The following is a 22,411-nucleotide window of genomic DNA, read 5'->3' as shown; positions in this document are numbered from 1 at the left end:
CTCTTACTCTCTTTCTCTGTCACTCTATGTTTCTTTCTATCTCCCTTTTCTCTTTCTGTCTCTCCCTCCATCACCCCATATCCCATTACTCCCCCTTTTAAGCATTCTCTCTCTCTCCCTCCAGCTGTCCCTCAGGCCTTCTCTCTGTCCTCTCCTACTGGTTCTCCAGTTCCTGTGTCTCATATACCTGGAGCCTGGAGGTGCCCTCCTCTTCTCCTCCATCACATCTGTTGCTTAGCGATTACCTTTTTGTGGAGGCAGCCGGTTTGGGCTCATTTGTCAAACGACTGACCCTCTTCATCTTCCTCTCTCTCTCCACTGACCTGGCTGTGCTGCCACACTGCACCACCACAAAACCAGGACAAAATGACAAAGCAAAAAACAACATCTATGTCCATGGCCCCATTTCCCTCAAAGTTGCCTGAATATGGATGGAAACGTGGTGAAGGTGAAGAGAGTTGAGACAAGATGTTTACATTTGGGTTAGGGAAGCAGAAATTAACATATTTTTTGGATAAGTCACTGACATTCTGTGTTCCATGTCTGTTTTTACGCATAACTCATCTATGGCGGTGTTGATGTGAACTGGGGCAAATGTCAGTGGCAGCAGCAGCTCTAGCAGGGTGAGATCAGTGTGAGAAGGTTATTTCACACCTTGAGCAGCCATGTTGCTCATGTAAACAGCCCAGGGAGACCACAAAGCCATGATGTCATGATGTCAGTCCCATGAATACACCCAGTCACACTCCTGAATGTAGAGGTATACTGTACACAGGATATGAACACATAGACAAATAAGAAGACTCCTAACATAGACAAAGATTGTACATGTATTTATTTACTCAGACACAAACACACACACACACACACCTCTGGCAGTAGTTTCCATGGGTGTGAAGGGCATGTGTTCTCCGGTTACTGAGCACATGGTAATAGCACTACTTTGGCAGGAGTTATTTCCACCTGTTATTCCTCTGCATTAAACACAAGCCTTTATCTCCCACCCCTGAAGGGCAACAGTCCTCACATAGCTGGGGTCGACTTTACAGTGTCATAGATACCATGGCCACAGTCATAGAAACTAAACAGGCTAAACCTACAGGCCTGGGACCCAGAGACAATTAATATTGAGAATGGAGACCAAAACTGATCAACAGATCCAAGATCTTCTGTATCATGTCCACACACAGTCACAACTTTCAGTTATAAGAGGCTTGAGGATTTAGTTCCTTATAATGCTACACAATAATCCATAAGACCATCTCTATCTAATGGACCTACACTAGCCATGACATCTGTGAACCCAACCACAGAACAGCACTGGTGACTGGTGTCACCACTGCCACTGGCATGCCCCTAAAACAGACAGACAGAAAATCTGTTAATTATCCATGCTAATTAAATGAATCTGTATTCCTGTACAACAGGCCTGTCAGAGGAGAGACTGCGACACGGACCTCACAAAAGCCTCATTACTGATTAATGACTAAACTTTAGGGGGACGGCGGCTTGGATGTGACAAGCACTCACACGGGAGGGATCGAGGGAGGATGCGGAGTGTCATGGTGTGGTGGGGCCACTGAATAGCATAGCAAGATGCTACGGCAGCTCGCACAAACTGAAATACCTCTGTTAATAAGGATCTCTATCCAGCTCCTCATACTGTCAGCCTGAAATTCAATGACTGAAAACGGCAGTGCATGAATGTGCTTTACTATACCACAATGCAACTGTACATTTTAAATGATAAAGATTCTCGCCATGTCTCTCTTTTGTCTTGCTATTTCTGTCTATCCACACATTAGTTGCTCTATCCTTCCCACAGAGGACAAAAGCAGAGAGCTGAAAACACCATCATTTGCCCAATCTTCCACTCTCCAGTCATTTCCCCAATCTATCCTCCGGTCAAACAAACCACAATCACAGCCACTGCACTAGCCCATGTCTCCAAGCAGGGCTACTCAGGCCCTCACATTCAATTCTGGAGAAAAATTACACTTCGCTTTCTGATGGGAAGAAAAGCCCTACTGAAAGGGCTAAAACTTATCCTCTCCTGGCTTGACTGTGACACAAAGGAAGGAGGGACCTTGCAGCTGAATTAGGGTAGAGGCAGCCCCCGGGCACTCCAATTTAGATCATCCACTTTGTAATTCATTTTTCCAGAGTAAAAATGTCCTCTCCCCTTCTGGGATCTATCTCTTCAAGGGCTTGTTGGGAGGCATTTAACACGTGTGTTTCCAGCTCTCTGGTGGTAGGAGGTTTAGCCTGCTTGTCATCTGAAAATGAAACTGTGATACGGACTCCTACCCACTCAGAGATTAACATTACTTAGGTCAAAATATTGCTAGAATAAAATTCATGAAATATACTTTGGCAAGATATTGAATAAAAAGTTTATATGTAGATACTAGTATAATTTTGGTGGAAATGAAACCAATGAGGTAGACAGAGACTATGTCTATGACCATAAGGCTCTACAGAGGGTGGTACGCTCAGCCGAACGCACCATTGGGTGCACACTGCCTGCCCTCCAGGACACCTACAACACCAGGTGTCACAGGAAGGTCAAGAAGATCATCAAGGACCTCGGCCACCCGAGCCACAGCCTGTTCTCTCCGCTTCCGTCACTCAGATGCGGGCAGTATAGCAGCATCATGGCAAAGACTGTCAGTCTGGCCAATAGCTTCTACCCCCAGACCATCAGGCTGCTGAATAGCCACCACTAGGCAGGTCCTGCGCCCTCTGCTGCTCCCCCTATGAACATTTACCCTGCCCCGACCCCCCAATGGACATTTATCATTGTTTCAGTTGTAAATATGTATTTATTTTCACTTCTAACTTCACCTCCTGCTGCTCCCCTTATGGACATTCCCTTATGGACATTCCCTTATGGACATTCCCTTATGGACATTCCCTTATGGACATTCCCTCAAGGACATTCACTTCTCTTTTTGACCTGCGCTGTTGGAGCTCGGAGCTTAAGAATTTCACTGTACTCTGCAATTACATATGCGACCCTGTGCACGTGACTAATAAACTCATCTAATCTAATCTAATGCTATATTATATTGCCATATTAAAATCAAATTACACCTCGCAAGGACAATTACAACACAGTCAGCTAACACCACTCCATTCCAGGCCGAAAACTGTAATTAATTCAAAATCCAGTTCCACCATTCATTCCACTCCTTTCCCAGAGCTGCTGTTGGTCTAGACTCCAGACTGTAGTCTACTGGTTCCTACAGGTTCATATAGGATGGAGTAGAAGGTCTGCCTTAGAGAGCTGCCGCCCCCTCGCCTCTGACACTCCATCATTTCATTTAGACAAATATTATTAAAATCCACTTAGCTGTGCTTTGAGAGCTACACTATGGAAACTATGCAATGGGCCTCGGAAAATTGAACCTAAACATCTGCTTTGAAACTGTTTAAAAACAAGCCCTTTTCATTAATCTGTCTCACTCATCCCCTGCCTGCCAAAGAGGGTGAGTATGGGGACAGAGGAAGAGAGGGAGTTAGAGAGGGGAATAGAGAGAGAGACATGTAGCTCTTGTCCTTTAAAAAAAGAATTAACTAGCCCAAACCTTAATGTATAGAAATATGACATGCTCTTTTCCAGAACAGTATAGAGCCTGGCCTGATCATTAACCCAGAATGTCAAGTCAATCATTTCTACTCAGAATTTCTACTAAGCAATTAATTCAAGACACATCAGCAATAGTCAACCTTAAAGAGTTCAGGCTAGTCATGCCACTGAAATTAATGAGTAGCAATCAAACATGGATAAATCTGAGTGCGATCAAAACACAGTTGCTGAGAACTCTGCAGAAATCACACATTCGATAAATAAATCAATAAGTAAATGAGCGAATGAATGAAATAATGAATGAATGAGAAGAAGCAGAGAGGAGATCGGAAACTAAGGGAGTTGAAGACGTCCCCTAATGGCACACGAGCAGTCCACTGCACCACAACCACGACGTGACACAAACACACTCAGCATCCATCACATCATCATCATCATCATCAAGACATGCATTCACAGACAAACAAAATATAGCATCAGCATAGACTATACATGCATATCTAAAGAGACTGACAATAAACTGCATTGGTGGCTACAGATTCATATATTATACTACATATTTCAAAAGCCTACTCACTTTATGAGAAATTTGGCTGAAAGTATTAATTCAATTTTAAATGCCAAAAAATGCATAATAGTACGCTTATAAGCAGTGTAATGTCAGCCCCACATATAAAATAACTAAATACTTAACATAACATTCCCTGTACAGAAGTCAAATAAGAACTTACAAGATTTCATCGTTCTGGAACTCCAAGACCCCGTGTGTATCTTCAAAGTCCTCTCCACATCCGCGTGCCGTGCCCTCGACAGTCTTGTAGGGCACCATGACGACCCCACGTGCCCCCGATGTACGCAGCACCTTCACCTCCATGGTGCCCACACTCTCACTCACGTGCGCCACCGGCTCCTCGAACGTGAAGATGCCGGCGTGGTCGTCATCAAAGATGGTCACGGTTGCCGTAGCGGGCAGGCCGAGACAGGCCACCGCCTCCACGTGATTTGTCTCTGGGTTCTCTACCTCCTCCCCCTCTGCCAGCAGCACTTTGACGTTGCTCAGATGGATCAGGAAGTTCTCGTCCTCCTCAAAGATGTCATCATCGATAATACCCACGCGGATCTCTTTCTGGGTCTCGCCGGGCTTGAACACCACCACCCCCTCGGTAAACTCGTAGTCCGAGCCCGCGTTGGCTGATCCATCCTCCGTACGGAAATCAACCGACACAGTCTTGGTCAGGTCGCCGCCTCGGCGTAGCACGTTCACTGCCACTGTGCCGCAGTTCTCCAGGCACTGGTAGGAGCCAGGGTCAAAGTAGATCTTGGAGACGGGGTCGTTATCTGCCACATCGGAGCGGACCTCGTGCAAGCTGATGGCCTTGCGGGCCTGGTCGGCTGCATGCTTCTTCAGGATGTTCCCAGCGCCGGTCATGAGCCTGGTGGCCTGGCAGCGGTAGAAGGCCCTGCTCTTCTGCTGCGAACTCAATACCTGGTAGTTGGCCAGTTCAATCAGCTGCTCCACCTCCTTGTCTGGGTGCTTCTGCTTCAGCTCCTTGAGGATCTTGGCCATGTCGCGCCGGGTCTCCTCCTCATCCAGGTCCTTCACGTTCAGGTCCAACCCCAGAGGCCCGTCCAGGAAGTCCGCCGCGTGAGAGTTGAGCATCTTCCCATCCATCTCGATGTCGACTTTGGACGGGAGCGGGCGGTCGCCCTCGGTCTCAATGATCATGCCCCGCTGCTTGCCGGTACGGTAGCGCTTGTAGACGTACTTGTAGAAGAGCAGGCGTCGGTCAGCGACCCAGGCGAACAACACGCAGATGGGGAAGAAGAAGAGGGTGAGCAGGCCCTCCCATACCTGCACTATGCCAGGGGAGATGACAGCCAGGATCAGGTAGAGCCAGATGTAGGCGAAGATGCTCCAGGTGGCTGTGACGAAGAAGACGCGCAGGTGCTTGACCTTCCGGACCTCCCCGTCGGGCACCACGTACACACAGATGCCGATGATGACAAACATGTTGAAGGCGGCACTGCCCACGATGGTGCTGGGGCCCAAGGCTCCCGCATCAAAACCGTGTCCGCAAACCTCAATGACGGACAGTAGGATCTCAGGGGCACTAGAACCCAGGGCCATGAGCGTGAGGTTGGACACGGTCTCGTTCCAGATCCGCACGGTGGTGGTGGTGGTCTCTCCGTTGGGTCTCTTGATAGTGATCTCTTTCTCCTGAGATGTGATGACCTCGATGGACGCCATGAAACGGTCAGCGATGATGGATACTCCGAGAAACATGTACACCAGGGCCACGAAGTAGACTGTTGCCCGTGCCACTTTGTCCCCGAATGAGGGATTCTGAGGTTCCCAGACAGGCAGAATCACCCCTTTTTCGCATGCTGTGCCTGCTGTAGTGCACACAGTAACGTTGCTGCTGGCAGTAGGAGACACAATCTGATCCAAGTCCACGTCCGAGGACATAGCCGTCACATGTTGGAATTTGAGGAACAGGATCGCTACAACAGCCACGAACCGAAGGCCAAGGGAGAGAATGTGGAAGATCTGAAAGTGTCCCATGATTCTGGAGTGGTTCACTTCCTCTGCTTCCTAAACCTACAGAAAGGGGGGAAATGAAAGAATGGAATGACTGGAAATGAAACACAACATGCTCTCATTGTAATAATAGTGTTATAACAATGTAGTAATTCACGTTAATGATATGATAATATAATATGACCATAGTATACATTTAATATCAATTGCATATTGGTGGATAATTCCCCTGGTGAGTAGCTGTGATGCCTATAAGAGAACCAACCATATAGGGTCTGCCACTTGGTTGGAGAGAAGGGAGGAAGCAGCAGATACATTTTTATTGATTCTCTGCAGGGATAATGACTTTTCACATATTTCATATGCTTTGTAGGGAACATTATGCAGATATGTCACATGCATTGCAGTTTATGACCGATTGATTGCATCCAGAATATTTTACAAGGCTCTATAACAGGGATGGGCAACTTTGATTTGGGTGGAGGCCACAAAAAAATCTGAACTCATCATGAGGGGCCGCAATGGCTTGTCGGTCTGCTACCCACAGCCATACCAACATATGCAGTCAGAGCCAGACTTAGCCTTTTGGGGGCCCTAAGCGGGCGTTTTGTGGGTCCCCAACCTTGCGAGCAAAACATTTTAGCGGCCGCCCTCTTGACCCCGACTGAGTTCCTAAAAAAACTCAGCCTGTAGTTGCCCATCCCTGCTCTATAATGACCAGTAATATTGGTGACTATCATTCTTCTTACAGTGCAGGTCGGGGGAGGAACGGTTCCCCGACCTTTGAAATAAGAGGGAAGAGAGTAGATCTTGAGTGTGCATTGCCTGCTAAATGCGCAAAGACACCGCGGGTAAGGGAAGCATCCAGTGAAGCGGGAGTGATGCGACACTACTCACGGGGCTGGACAAGTCAGCATCATTGTAGTCAGAAAGGAAGCAGACACGCAAAGATCTAGTCAAGATTATAATAGACTGGATGCCTGATGAAGACCTAAGGGTCGAAACGTTGTTATAAATAAAATCACCTGGGAGCATGAGCAGCAGTGTGCGGCGTTTTCCTTTCTGTTTTCCAAGATTATAATAGCATATAATTGAAGTTTAAGCCATCTTTTCCATAGGCATATTTTCATAATAATGAATTATTGTTTTATATAGCTCTTTATTAAAATGAACTTAAATAAGAAATTAATAAGACAGTAGGCTAAATATGATAACTAATAATTTAGGTCTAGTTTATCAATCTTTTGAGGCTATATAATAAATCAATTATGAAGGAATGGTCACGCGGTATATAGCCTACAATTTGGTGCCGCCTTTAGTGCATCTTTACCCGGTTGAACGCCTACTATTCTTGTCAGATTTACAATAGAAAGGCTACTTGTAAATGGACGGTTATGTGATTTCTATTGTTTTACACGTTACCATCAGTTTATTACATTTGATATATTAATGACTAGGCCTACAGAACATAATTCAATAGAAAACCCCTATTTTCTAATCCACAGATTGAATCCGCATATTAGAAGTCCCAATCACCACAATGCGAGCGACCGCACAACCTGCACATTTAACCTGCATAGGCTACGTGAATGCATTTGGCGCAATGGAGTAGCGCAAATAGGTCCCGATTTGCCTTATGTAGCCTACTATTGCGGACATGAATCTATCTATGCTATGTGAATGGACGTTTTACACAACTTTCACTTGCATACCGGTATCTGGGAATGCTGCTTAGCGCAAACGACCACGTCTTTTTGTGGCAGGCAAGCGAGCAAGGAAGCGCAAAAGGAAAACCAATGCCTACAAATTGAGGTATTCTCAAAAGCTAAAATAGTCTCAATAGAAGTCTCCATCCAGGCTTTACCATTCTGATTTTAGACAGAATAGTCTACTAATCCCAGTAGAGCCGTTAAATATCAAATACCCTATACAGAATAGTATAGGATAGCCAAGACATGCGGCAACATTCGATCATCGAAGTAAGCACTCCTCAACTCCATCTATTGGGTGATCGCCTGGACTAAACTTGCTGTAAGAAGATTGTGTCACACAAATACCCAATATTGCTCTGTTAATGATAACAATAGTAACAGAATCATACCTTTTCTAAGACGCAACGGCAAGATCCACAGGCAGAATAAGTCAGCAATAGTAGTTGTTGTAGCCTAGGCTAGACGTAAAAATGCCAATAGAGAGCCGCACGAGCTGTCAGTAGTAAGTAGCCTATTACAGCTCACATTCGTTTTGGGTTAGATAGGAGATCAAGGAGAGATACCCATGTGAAGAAAAAATAGTTAAAGATTCCCATACACTGGCAGTTTTCCACGACCTGTATGAGATGATCAGATAACTGATGCTTTATCAGCAAATCTGCATATCGGAGGACAAAAAGGTGCACTGAGAGTTCTTCCTCATTCGCTCTCTCTCTCTCTCTCTCTCTCTCTCTCTCTCTCTCTCTGGCCACAGAGCTCCGCGCACAAACAGACCGAGACCGAGTCCAACCCGAGTTTAGAACAAGGGCTGCTTCGGTGGAGGCGGACAAACTCCCGGGTGCACTCTTTCCCACAGCTCTCCCGCTTGGATATTGTCCTATTCAGATTGGATTTAGAAAGAGCGGAGGGAAACGAGACTAGCAATGTGGCTGCCAACCCGCCTATCAACACCAAGACCCTCCCATTGCTCAACTATAAATACTTGTTGTAACGTTGCATGTATTGTAATTAGGCCTACATTTAAAAAAACATGGTAATTATAATGTAGCCTACTACATCATAGGCCCACACGATGTTCCTTATGTTTTGGAATAACGTAGGCCACCATAATATATTGATGCTGATCTAATGAGGGTTGCTTTGAGATGTGGTGAGTCTTGTCATGTTGGTAACTCAGCTCTGCGCTCTTTTGTTTGCCTATTATCACCTGTGAGACCTCAGAGATTTGTATAGCATAGGGCCACTCATACATTTTTTAGATGGTAAGGTCGTTTGGAATAGGTCTCTCGTCTAAATTTGTATGGTAATTGACCCTCAAAGGTATAGACAAACCTACTTAAAAATGTCACTCAAATTGATGGTTTTGCTGGTGCATAAAAGCGTGCTGTCATAGCTATACAGTTGCTTTTGATAACAAAATCTTTGTTTTCTCATAAAAATTAAAGAAATATCCTTGGAATGTTCTCCTAACATCAACTAACATGTTGTGCGCAACATCTGTAACAACCACCACAGAACATTCCCCCAAAGTTCTCATTAGGTTCCCAGGTAATGTAATAACACAATGTACCAGTGATGTTTTCCATTAAAACAAAATTGGTTCTGTGAAAGTTCCCATGACACAAAAACTGTCCAGTCCTACAGATGATTATAGAAATTTTGTATAAAACATTCCTGATGTTAAAATAATGTTCCTAGAACACATTTTGTCTGTTCTTTAAAAGGTTCCCAGTATGTTTCTTTAGGTTGTGCGAACATTGTGGGGATATGGCAAGAGACAGGTTCCCAAAACACTAAAATTGTCCAGTTGTGCTGATGTTCAGATAATGTTTGTATCAGGGAGCACAAAACATTCCATTTATGTTTCAAGAATGTTAACAGAACAGACTTTCTGAGTTCTTCAAAGGTTCCCAGAACATTTAATTAGGCTATGGGAACAGTGTGGGTACATTACAAGAGATAGGTTCACAAAATATGGTCAGTTGTGATGACATTCATCAAATGTTTAAGTTAGGTTGCACAGGACATTCATATAATGTTATGATTAATTAATGGATGAATGAATTAAATTAATTTATGGTAGGGGTTTGTACTTCACAGTATTTTACTGTAATTACTAGAGATTGGTGCAATCAGGTTGGCTGCTTGATAAAGTGTTTATGCATTACAGTATATTAATGAATATTTTGTGTTTTATATCACTTGCACTTCTAGAGGCCTTAACAAAGGCTTCCAAACTGGCAGCGACTACAGGGCAAAACAGACCAAAAGGACATGGCAAAATGCTCAACCATTTAAGGTTTAAGACTGTCTGCCACCCTAATCTATCCCCTATACATTTTAAATTGAAAGGGCACTATAAACACATAGGAGTTAAATTGGTACAGCATTCTCACTAACAGGCACAACAAATATAGCCTCTTAAAAGGCACGCCTCAAAATATGTTAATGAGCCAGAAACAACAATACCATGCACCTACTACTGGTCAAAAGGTTTTTGGCGCTCCAAAGATATGGTACGGCACTGTATTCTGTTTGGTGGAATTACAGTACCATTCGAAATACAGCAATTTTCCCACAATGCACCAGAATTTACAGTATGCTGCCTGAAAAAGTTATTTTTTACTGTTGATGATACCTAAAATTACCGTATAAATTACAGTTTTCCATTACAGTGTATGAAAAGCAGCATGCGTCATCTATAAATCATGCGTTTTATTTTGATATAGATTGGCATCTTCACATTTTCTCCCCTAAGCTACTACTTCTTTAATTGTTTAAATGTTCTCTCATTATGTATTTCAGAATTTCTCATCATATTTTTATCTTTCTTAATTGTAGTTCAGTGGACTTTACATCAAGCTCTGATAGACTAATCAAGCAACAGTGACAGAAGGGTCAAGCACCATAAGTGAACCTTGGGGTTGGAAAAGGTGTTGTTATGATGATCATAGTACTGTTTTGATATCCAGGACAAATTACATAGGGCAGTGGGTACGGATCCGACTTTTCTGGACCTTTCTTTCCCAGCACTAAAGTTCCTGAAGCTTCTGCGCATGTGTCGATCACATGTGTTTCTTTACCTCTACGCACACATTTGTGGTCTCCTACCCTTCACATTTCTCATTGTCAGTCGTGAAGGATAATTCTTCTAGTTTTACAGGTGAAAAGCCTACCTGTGTATTTTGCCTAGTGTTGCACGCTGTTGAGTTTTGGCCACATGAGTAGTGGTGTTTTTGTCTTATAGTAACTTTGTAGTATGCTATTATATTCGGTTATGTTACGTAGAATACTATGTGGTCTTGCAGACATTGATTCAGCTTTGATCAAACTTTATTAAACGAGCACCATTCGCCAGAGTAGCCTGTTCTCTAGGAGTAGAGCAGAGACTGTGCATAAAGTAGATAATAAACAGCTGCGCAGACGCATCAGGACCTTTAGAGCTAGGAAAAAAAGGTCAGGAAAAAGTCAGATCTGCAGCCACTCGGTTTACATATAGGTTAGATATAATTTGAGATGTGGCAAATGTATACAATAACTATGAACTGTATTCATACTATGACTTTTCCAATCCATGGAATGCCCACCGCCCTCACATGACATATTGAATATTTAAACAAGAGCTGGGTTGGAGAGGCCTTTGCTGCCACCTGCTGTAGTAACAGCAGAGCTGTAGGCATCCTGATAAATAAGAATACACCCTTTTCCCTTATATCCTAGCACACGGACCAAGAAGGCCATTTTCTAATGTTGAATTGTACCTTCCATGGTGAAAGATACACATTGATTTCATTGTACAGTATATCCCACCAGGGGCAAATCTGGTATTTTTAGAATTCTAGCTATATTAGATAAAATCCAGACAGGAACTATTATTTTAGCAGGCAACCTAAAATCATACATTTGATAAGATTAACAGACTTAGCAATAAAAAGGGCAAATTCAAGGAGCCTTCAAAGAGGCTTAAAAATGTAATCTCTACAAATAATTTACAGGACACATGGAGTTTACTATTCCCAACTACAAAAGACTACTGCTTTTTTTCTCAAAGTAAGAAAAGCTATTCAAGAATTGACACAAAAACAAATCTACAAAAATGCCCTCAACAATTTACTGGGTTAGTGATATCGGATCATTCTCCGGTACCATGCTTAATTACACCAACAGAAAATACACTTAGTGACAGAATATGAGGAATGAACAGAACGCATCTTCAAGACCAGAAATGTATTAAATACGTAAATAAAAAAAATTGTCAATTGCAATTGAACTCTTCCAGAAAGAATTAGACAGGACCCTAATGCAGGGCCGACTCCAGGAATAAACGGTCGCTTAGGGCCCCAGGCCACTACAGATCCCCAGACAAACAACAAAAAACATGTTTCTTGAAATAAATATTAGGAACTCAGTCGGGGTCTCAACTTACTGTTGAGAGTTAGAAGAGTTGTCACGTTCGTCGTTTAAAGGATTGGACCAAGGTGCAGCGTGGTATGCGTACATAGTCGTTTATTATATTAAACACCGACAAAATAACAAAATCCAACAGAATGTGAAGTTCAAAAGGCTAAACATCCAACAAGACAAACTGAAACAAGATCCCACAACTAAGGTAGGCAACATGGCTACCTAAGTATGACCCCCAATCAGAGACAACGATCGACAGCTGGCTCTGATTGGGAACCACACCCGGCCAACATAGATCTACACATTCTAGATCTACACATAGATATTCACACCCTGACCAAACCAACTAGAGATCTCTATGTCAAGGCGTGACAGTACCCCCCCCCCCCCCCCAAAGTTGCGGACTCCAGCCGCAAAACTGACTCATTAGGGGAGGGTCCAGGTGGGCATTTAGCCTCGGTGGCGGCGCCGTCTCCGGGCGCGACGTCAACCTTACTGTCCTCTCCTTTTCTGGCTCCTCGTTGCACACCTGGTCCGGTCTGGACCCCGGCACGATGCATCCCCTCTTAGTCCTCCCATGATGCACCAAGCCCTGTCTGGACCCTGGTGTGGGAGGCACCGACCCTGGAGAGGGGCTGACATCTGGGCCTGGACCGGCAATCCTCCCATGATGCACCAAGCCCTGTCTGGACCCTGGTGTGGGAGGCCCAGACCCTGGAGAGGGGTTGACGTCTGGTTCTGGCTCTGCAGTCCTCCCGCGATGCACCAAGTCCTGTCTGGACCCTGGTGTGGGAGAGTAGACGACCGGACCCGGACTGGGCACCGGTGGAGCAGACTACTCTGGTACTGGAGTGGAGCTGCTGCCCGGAGCTGAACTGGACCCCGGTGGAGCAGACTTCTCTGTCTCTGGACTGGAGCAGCTAACCAGAGCTGGACTAGGCACCGGTGGAGCGGACTCCTCTGGCACTGGAGTGGAGCAGCTGACCGGAGCTGGACTGGGCACCGGTGGAGCGGACTGCTCTGGCACTGGAGTGGAGCAGCTGACCGGAGCTAGACTAGGCACCGGTGGAGTGGACTGCTCTGACCCTGGGCTGGACCGTACCAGGCTGGAAACACGCACCACAGGTTTGGTGCGAGGAGCAGGCACGGGCCGTACCGGACTGGAAACACGCACCACTGGTTTGGTGCGAGGAGCAGGCCTGGGCCGTGCCGGACTGGAGACACGCACCACTGATTTGGTGCGAGGAGCAGGCACGGGCCGTACCGGACTGGAGACACGCACCACTGATTTGGTGCGAGGAGCAGGCACGGGCCGTACCGGACTGGAAACACGCACCACTGGTTTGGTGCGAGGAGCAGGCCCGGGCCGTGCCGAACTGGAGACACGCACCACTGATTTGGTGCGAGGAGCAGGCACGGGCCGTACCGGACTGGAAACACGCACCACTGGTTTGGTGTGAGGAGCAGGCACGGGCCGTGCCGGACTGGAAACATGCACCACTGGTTTGGTGCGAGGAGCAGGCACGGGCCGTGCCGGGCTGAAGACATGCACCACTGGTTTGGTGTGAGGAGCAGGCATGGGCCTTACCGGTCTGTGAAGGCGCACTGACGGCACAGTGCGTAAAGCCAGCGCATAGCCTGGTGCCTGCATGGTCACACGCTCCTCAAAGCGAGTGCAGGGAGTTGGCTCTGCTAAACCTGGCTCCGCCAGCCTCTGCTCTAAGGACTGAGCTCTCTGCTGCTGGAGGGTCATCTCCACTCTCAGCTCCTCCTGTTGTCTGGCCAGCTCCTCTCTCAGTGCAATCACTGACTCCTTCTCCCTGAGGGCCTCCTGCAGCGCCTCCTTCTGAAGGGAGATCTCCTGCTCCTTCTTCGCTATCAGCCCCCGTAAGGTGGTTGTCTCTTCTGTCAGAGTGCTAATCTGCAGGTCTTTCTGGGCCTCCTGCTGCTTAGCCATCCACCCCGTGTGCCCCCCCCAAACATTTTATTGGGGTTGCGTCTCGGGCTTCCTTCGCGGTCCTGAACTCCGATGTCGCCGTTGATCTTCTCCTGCCTGGGCCTCTTCCTTCGCTCAGGGTCCTTTACCAGCCAATATCTCCTCCCATGTCCAAAATGTGTTCCCCACCTGTGTCCAGCATGTTTGCTCCCCCTGGCCATGCTGCTTGGTCCGTTGGTGGTGGGATCTTCTGTCACGTTCGTCGTGTAAAGGATTGGACCAAGGTGCAGCGTGGTATGCGTACGTAGTCGTTTATTATATTAAACACAGACAAAATAACAATATCCAACATAACGTGAAGTTCAAAAGGCTAAACATCCAACAAGCCAAACTGAAACAATATCCCACAACTAAAAGGTAGGCAACATGGCTACCTAAGTATGATCCCCAATCAGAGACAACGATCGACAGCTGCCTCTGATTGGGAACCACATCCGGCCAACATAGATCTACACATTCTAGATCTACACATAGATATTCACACCCTGACCAAACCAACTAGAGATCTCTATGTCAGGGTGTGACAAGAGTAGAATACACAAGGTGCTGGTTAAAAATTTAGTTGTGCATCAGCAAATGTTATCTTGTTATGTCAGTCACCTCACAGTCACTCAACTAGCCATGTCAGCTAACAATTTTTAGATTGGTAAGTTAGTCCAGCCAGATATCTAAACTTGTAGTAATAATGGCTGAATACCGACCGGGCATGCAGGGCACGTGCCCAGGGACCCTGACCTCCATTTTGTTAGTCACTCTCACTCAGATATCATTATGTAACATGGCATAAGTTGTGGCAAAATGTGTAGAATTGCAGGAAATTTGTTTAAAACTGAAACACTTTCTCTCTGACCCAAGGCAAAAAGAGTGGAATTGCATGAATTTTGAAGATGTGCATGCATCAAAGGGGAAGGCCCTTTCCTGTTTCAGCATGATAATGCCCCCGTGCACAAAGCGAGGTCCATACAGAAATGGTTTGTCGAGATCGCTGTGGAAGAACTTGACTGGCATGCACAGAGCCTTTGGGATTTATTGGAACGCCGATGGCGAACCAGGTTAATCGCCAACATCAGTGCCCGACCTCACTAATACTCTTGTGGCTGAATGGAAGCAAGTCCCTGCAGCAATGTTCCAACATCTAGTGGAAAGCCTTACCAGAAGAGTGGAGGCTGTTATAGCAGCAAAGGGGGGACCAACTCCATATTAATGCCCATGATTGTGGAATGAGATGTTCGACGAGCAGGTGTCCACATACTTTTGGTAATGTAGTGTAAATGTAACGTAAAAGTTTACACGATAGGTTAGATATATAAAAAAAACTTGCAGAGAGCATATTCAACTGACAATCTCTTAGAAACTACTGGAACCAACACTTAAAAATAACTGCTATTGGCACAAGATGGAGGGAACGTTGGAACGTAACTGACGAAATTACAGTTAATTAAAATGTACGCTTAATCCAGTATAAACTAACGTATATAATATATTATACAAGAGACAACATTCACAAATTCTACAACACAACAGCAGAGTCATGTCTTAAGTGTAAAACTAACAATGACTCAATAATCCATGCCTTCTGGGAATGCTATAAAGTCCAAAAGTTATGGGCAGAGTTAAAAAGTTGGCTGTCAGAAGTATTACAATGTAAATGTACGTTTAATCTGTCTGTCTGCATATTTCAAGACATAGCATGTGAGGTTGCAGTGCGATACCTAATGGGTTGGATGATACTTTCCTCATCAATCCTCTTGAAAAAACATATACTTAAAAACTAGAAATCAACCAATCCTCCATCGTTAACACAATGGAAAGGTCAAATGCTTTATTAAATAAATGTTGAAAGTGTGTGGGAGACGGAGAGAAACAAAATGGTGCAGTTTGAGGCCATGTGGCGGAGAAGTGATGTGGGCGCTGGAGATGGGGGTGTGAGCAGGTGGGTCTGGGCAAGGTGATGTCATTGATGTTTGTGTGTGCTTGTATGCTGTCGTTTGTGTGTGTTTTGTGTTGTTTAAAAAAAAGAATAATGTAAGATGTGGCAGTGTGATAAATTAGGAGGACCTTGAGCTAAATGCGGAGAGCACATACAGTGGGGAAAAAAAGTATTTAGTCAGCCACCAATTGTGCAAGTTCTCCCACTTAAAAAGATGAGAGAGGCCTGTAATTTTCATCATAGGTACACGTCAACTATGACAGACAAAATGAGAAAAAATAATCCAGAAAATCACATTGTAGGATTTTTTATGAATTTATTTGCAAATTATGGTGGAAAATAAGTATTTGGTCAATAACAAAAGTTTCTCAATACTTTGTTATATACCCTTTGTTGGCAATGACACAGGTCAAACGTTTTCTGTAAGTCTTCACAAGGTTTTCACACACTGTTGCTGGCCCAATTTTGGCCCATTCCTCCATGCAGATCTCCTCTAGAGCAGTGATGTTTTGGGGCTGTCGCTGGGCAACACGGACTTTCAACTCCCTCCAAAGATTTTCTATGGGGTTGAGATCTGGAGACTGGCTAGGCCACTCCAGGACCTTGAAATGCTTCTTACGAAGCCACTCCTTCGTTGCCCGGGCGGTGTGTTTGGGATCATTGTCATGCTGAAAGACCCAGCCACGTTTCATCTTCAATGCCCTTGCTGATGGAAGGAGGTTTTCACTTAAAAATTCACGATACATGGCCCCATTCATTCTTTCCTTTACACGGATCAGTCGTCCTGGTCCCTTTGCAGAAAAACAGCCCCAAAGCATGATGTTTCCACCCCCATGCTTCACAGTAGGTATGGTGTTCTTTGGATGCAACTCAGAATTCTTTGTCCTCCAAACACGACGAGTTGAGTTTTTACCAAAAAGTTATATTTTGGTTTCATCTGACCATATGACATTCTCCCAATCCTCTTCTGGATCATCCAAATGCACTCTAGCACACTTCAGACGGGCCTGGACATGTACTGGCTAAAGCAGGGGGACACGTCTGGCGCAGCAGGATTTGAGTCCCTGGCGGCGTAGTGTGTTACTGATGGTAGGCTTTGTTACTTTGGTCCCAGCTCTCTGCAGGTCATGCACTAGGTCCCCCTGTGTGGTTCTGGGATTTTTGCTCACCGTTCTTGTGATCATTTTGACCCCACGGGGTGAGATCTTGCGTGGAGCCTCAGATCGAGGGAGATTATCAGTGGTCTTGCATGTCTTCCATTTCCTAATAATTGCTCCCACAGTTGATTTCTTCAAACCAAGCTGCTTACCTATTGCAGATTCAGTCTTCCCAGCCTGTTGCAGGTCTACAATTTTGTTTCTGGTGTCCTTTGACAGCTCTTTGGTCTTGGCCACAATGGAGTTTGGAGTGTGACTGTTTGAGGTTGTGGACAGGTGTCTTTTATACTGATAACAAGTTCAAACAGGTGCCATTAATACAGGTAACGAGTGGAGGACAGAGGAGCCTCTTAAAGAAGAAGTTACAGGTCTGTGAGAGCCAGAAATCTTGCTTGTTTGTAGGTGACCAAATACTTATTTTCCACCATAATTTGCAAATAAATTCATAAAAAATCCTACAATGTGATTTTCTGGATTTTGTTTTCTAAATGTGTCTGTCATAGTTGACGTGTACCTATGATGAAAATTACAGGCCTCTCTCATCTTTTTAAGTGGGAGAACCTACACAATTGGTGGCTGACTAAATACTTTTTTCCCCCACTGTATATTATACACTGAACAAAAATATAAAAGCAACATGTAAAGTGTTGGTCCCATGTTTCATGAGCTGAAATAAAAAATCCCAGAAATGTTCCATATGCTCAAAAAGCTTATTTCTGTCACATTTTGTGCACACATTTGTTTACATCCCTGTTAGTGAGCATTTCTCCTTTGCCAAGATAATCCATCAACCTGACAGGTGTGGCATATCAAGAAGCTGATTAAACAGCATGATCATTAAATAAAGGTGAAATAAAAATAAAATACAAAATTACACAGGTGCACCTTTTGCTGGGGTCAATAAAAGGCCACTTTAAAATGTGCCGTTTTGTCACACAACACAATGCCACAGATGTCTCAAGTTTTGTGGAAGCATGCAATTAGCATGCTGACTGCAGGAATGTCCACCAGAGCTGTTGCCAGATAATTGAATGTTCATTTCTCTACCATTTGATGCCTCCAACAATGTTTTAGAGAATTTGGCAGTACGTCCAACCAGCCTCACAACCGCAGACCACGTGTAGCCACGCCAGCCCAGGACCTCCACATCCGGCTTCTTCACCTGCGGGATCGTCTGAAGGGGGATGGGCAGGGTGGAGGGGTGCTGAGGAGTATTTCTGTCTGTAATAAAGCCCTTTTGTGAGGAAAAACTCATTCTGATTGGCTGGGCCTGTCTCCCAAGTGGGTGGGCCAATGCCCTCCAAGGCCCACCTATGGCTGCACCCCTGCCCAGTCATGTGAAATCCATAGATTAGGGCCTAATGAATTACTTTAGATTGACTGATTTCCTTATATGAATTGTGACTCAGTAAAATCTGAAATGTTTGCATGTTGCGTTTATATTTTTGTTCAGTATATACAGTCGTGGTCAAACGTTTTGAGAATGACACAAGTATTGGTCTTCACAAAGTTCGCTGCTTCAGTGTTTTTAGATATTTTTGTCAGATTTTACTATGGTACACTGAAGTATAATTACAAGCATTTCATAAGTGTCAAAGGCTTTTATTGAGAATTACGTTAAGTGTATGCAAAGAGTCAATATTTGCAGTGTTGACCCTTCTTTTTCAAGACTTCTGCAATCCATCCTGGCATGCTGTCAATTAACTTATGGGCCACATCCTGACTGATGGCAGCCCATTCTTGCATAATCAATGCTTGGAGTTTGTCAGAATTTGTGTGTTTTTGTTTGTCCACCCGCCTCTTGAGGATCGACCACAAGTTCTCAATGGGATTAAGGTCTGGGGAGTTTCCTGGCCATGGACCCAAAATGTTGATGTTTTGTTCCCCGAGCCACTTAGTTATCTCTTTTGCCTTATGGCAAGGTGCTCCATCATGCTGGAAAAGGCATTGGTCGTCACCAAACTGTTCTTGGATGGTTGGGATAAGTTGCTCTCGGAGGATGTGTTGGTACCATTCTTTATTCATGGCTGTGTTCTTAGGCAAACATGTGAGTGAGCCCACTCCCTTGGCTGAGAAGCAACCCCACACATGAATGGTCTCAGGATGCTTTACTGTTGGCATGACACAGGACTGATGGTAGCGCTCACCTTGTCTTCTCCGGACAAGGTGTTTTCCAGATGCCCCAAACAATCGGAAAGGGGATTCATCAGAGAAAATGACTTTACCCCAGTCCTCAGCAGTCCAATCCCTGTACCTTTTGCAGAATATCAGTCTGTCCCTGATGTTTTTCCTGGAGAGAAGTGGCTTCTTTGCTGCCCTTCTTGACACCAGGCCATCCTCCAAAAGTATTTGCCTCACTGTGCGTGCAGATGCACTCACACCTGCCTGCTGCCATTCCTGAGCAAGCTCTGCACTGGTGGTGCCCCGATCCCGCAGCTGAATCAACTTTAGGAGACGGTCCTGGCGCTTGCTGGACTTTCTTGGGCGCCCTGACGCCTTCTTCACAACAATTTAACCTCTCTCCTTGAAGTTCTTGATGATCCGATAAATGGTTGATTTAGGTGCAATCTTACTAGCAGCAATATCTTTGCCTGTGAAGCCCTTTTTGTGCAAAGCAATGATGACGGCACGTGTTTCCTTGCAGGTAACCATGGTTAACAGAGGAAGAACAATGATTTCAAGCACCACCCTCCTTTTAAAGCTTCCAATCTGTTATTCTAACTCAATCAGCATGACAGAGTGATCTCCAGCCTTGTCCTCGTCAACACTCTCACCTGTGTTAACGAGAGAATCACTGACATGATGGCAGCTGGTCCTTTTGTGGCAGGACTGAAATGTAGTGGAAATGTTTTTGGGGGATTAATTCATTTTCATGGCAAAGAAGGACTTTGCAATTAATTGCAATTCATCTGATCACTCTTCATGACATTCTGGAGTATATGCAAATTGCCATCATCAAAACTGAGGCAGCAGACTTTGTGAAAATTAGTATTTGTGTCATTCTCAAAACTTTTGACCACGACTGTGCAGTAGATTGATGAGGGAGAAAAACAATTTAATCAATTTTAGAATAAGGCTGTAACGTAACAAAATGTGGAAAAAGTGAAGGTTGTCTGAATATTTTCCAAATGCACTGTATACACTCATATACAGTTCCTTCAGAAAGTATTCACACCCCTTGACTTTTTTCACATTTTGTTGTGTTACAAAGTGGGATTAAAATTGATTTAATTGTCCTTTTTTTGTCAACAATCTACACAAAATATTAAGTAATGTCAAAGTTGAAGAATTAAAAAATACATAATAAAATGTTTCAACCTGTTAAATTGGTTGTTGATCACAGCTAGACAGCCATTTTCAAGTATTGCCATAGATTTACAAGCCAATTTAAGTCAAAACTGTAACTAGGCAACTCAGGAAAAATGTACTTGACTGTGACATGTGGTTGACCCACCTAGCCAACTTAAGATCAATGCACTAACTGTAAGTCACTCTGGATAAGAGAGTCTGCTAAATGACTAAAATGTAAAATGTAATGTCTTGGTAAGTAACTCCAGTGTATAATTGCATTTTAGGTTGTCCTGCTGAAAGGTGGATTTGTCTCCCAGTGTCTGTTGGAAAGCATACTGAACCAGGTTTTCCTCTAGGACTTTACCTGTGCTTAGCTCTATTACTTTTCTTTTTATCCTAAAAAAACTCCCTAGTCCTTGCTGATGACAAGCATACCCCACCATGCTTGAAAATATGAAGTTGTACTCAGTGATGTGTTGTGTTGTATTAGTCCCAAACATACAGTGGGGGAAAAAAGTATTTAGTCAGCCACCAATTGTGCAAGTTCTCCCACTTAAAAAGATGAGAGAGGCCTGTAATTTTCATCATAGGTACACGTCAACTATGACAGACAAAATGAGAAAAAAAATCCAGAAAATCACATTGTAGGATTTTTAATGAATTTATTTGCAAATTATGGTGGAAAATAAGTATTTGGTCAATAACAAAAGTTTCTCAATACTTTGTTATATACCCTTTGTTGGCAATGACACAGGTCAAACGTTTTCTGTAAGTCTTCACAAGGTTTTCACACACTGTTGCTGGTATTTTGGCCCATTCCTCCATGCAGATCTCCTCTAGAGCAGTGATGTTTTGGGGCTATCGCTGGGCAACACGGACTTTTAACTCCCTCCAAAGATTTTCTATGGGGTTGAGATCTGGAGACTGGCTAGGCCACTCCAGGACCTTGAAATGCTTCTTACGAAGCCACTCCTTCGTTGCCCGGGCGGTGTGTTTGGGATCATTGTCATGCTGAAAGACCCAGCCACGTTTCATCTTCAATGCCCTTGCTGATGGAAGGAGGTTTTCACTCAAAATCTCACGATACATGGCCCCATTCATTCTTTCCTTTACACGGATCAGTCGTCCTGGTCCCTTTGCAGAATAACAGCCCCAAAGCATGATGTTTCCACCCCCATGCTTCACAATAGGTATGGTGTTCTTTGGATGCAACTCAGCATTCTTTGTCCTCCAAACACGACGAGTTGAGGTTTTGCCTAAAAGTTATATTTTGTTTTCATCTGAACATATGACATTCTCCCAATCCTCTTCTGGATCATCCAAATGCACTCTAGCAAACTTCAGACGGGCCTGGACATGTACTGGCTTAAGCAGGGGGACACGTCTGGCACTGCAGGATTTGAGTCCCTGGCGGCGTAGTGTGTTACTGATGGTAGGCTTTGTTACTTTGGTCCCAGCTCTCTGCAGGTCATTCACTAGGTCCCCCCGTGTGGTTCTGGGATTTTTGCTCACCGTTCTTGTGATCATTTTGACCCCACGGGGTGAGATCTTGCGTGGAGCCCCAGATCGAGGGAGATTATCAGTGGTCTTGTATGTCTTCCATTTCATAATAATTGCTCCCACAGTTGATTTCTTCAAACCAAGCTGCTTACCTATTGCAGATTCAGTCTTCCCAGCCTGGTGCAGGTCTACAATTTTGTTTCTGGTGTCCTTTGACAGCTCTTTGGTCTTGGCCATAGTGGAGTTTGGAGTGTGACTGTTTGAGGTTGTGGACAGGTGTCATTTATACTGAT

The 22,411-nt window shown here is 44.6% G+C and overlaps 1 protein-coding gene across 1 annotated transcript in view; it reads right to left on the bottom strand.

Annotated features, from left to right (window-relative positions):
• Positions 1-6,152, bottom strand: part of LOC311134805 (sodium/calcium exchanger 1-like) — a gene marked incomplete at both ends in the record, with an annotated part of 795,938 nt that extends 789,786 nt beyond the window's left edge. The window contains one exon of the mRNA XM_084168588.1: positions 4,321-6,152. Coding sequence (XP_084024714.1) covers positions 4,321-6,152 — 1,832 coding nt within the window. The remainder of the gene's footprint in view (positions 1-4,320) is intronic.
• Positions 6,153-22,411: the final 16,259 nt, after the last annotated feature.

The sequence above is a fragment of the Coregonus lavaretus genome, assembly GCF_964263955.1.
Source record: "Coregonus lavaretus genome assembly, chromosome: 1".
NCBI classification, from domain to species: domain Eukaryota; kingdom Metazoa; phylum Chordata; class Actinopteri; order Salmoniformes; family Salmonidae; genus Coregonus; species Coregonus lavaretus.
Note: the sequence above shows the minus strand (reverse complement) of the source record. Positions and strands in the feature narration are given on the sequence as shown.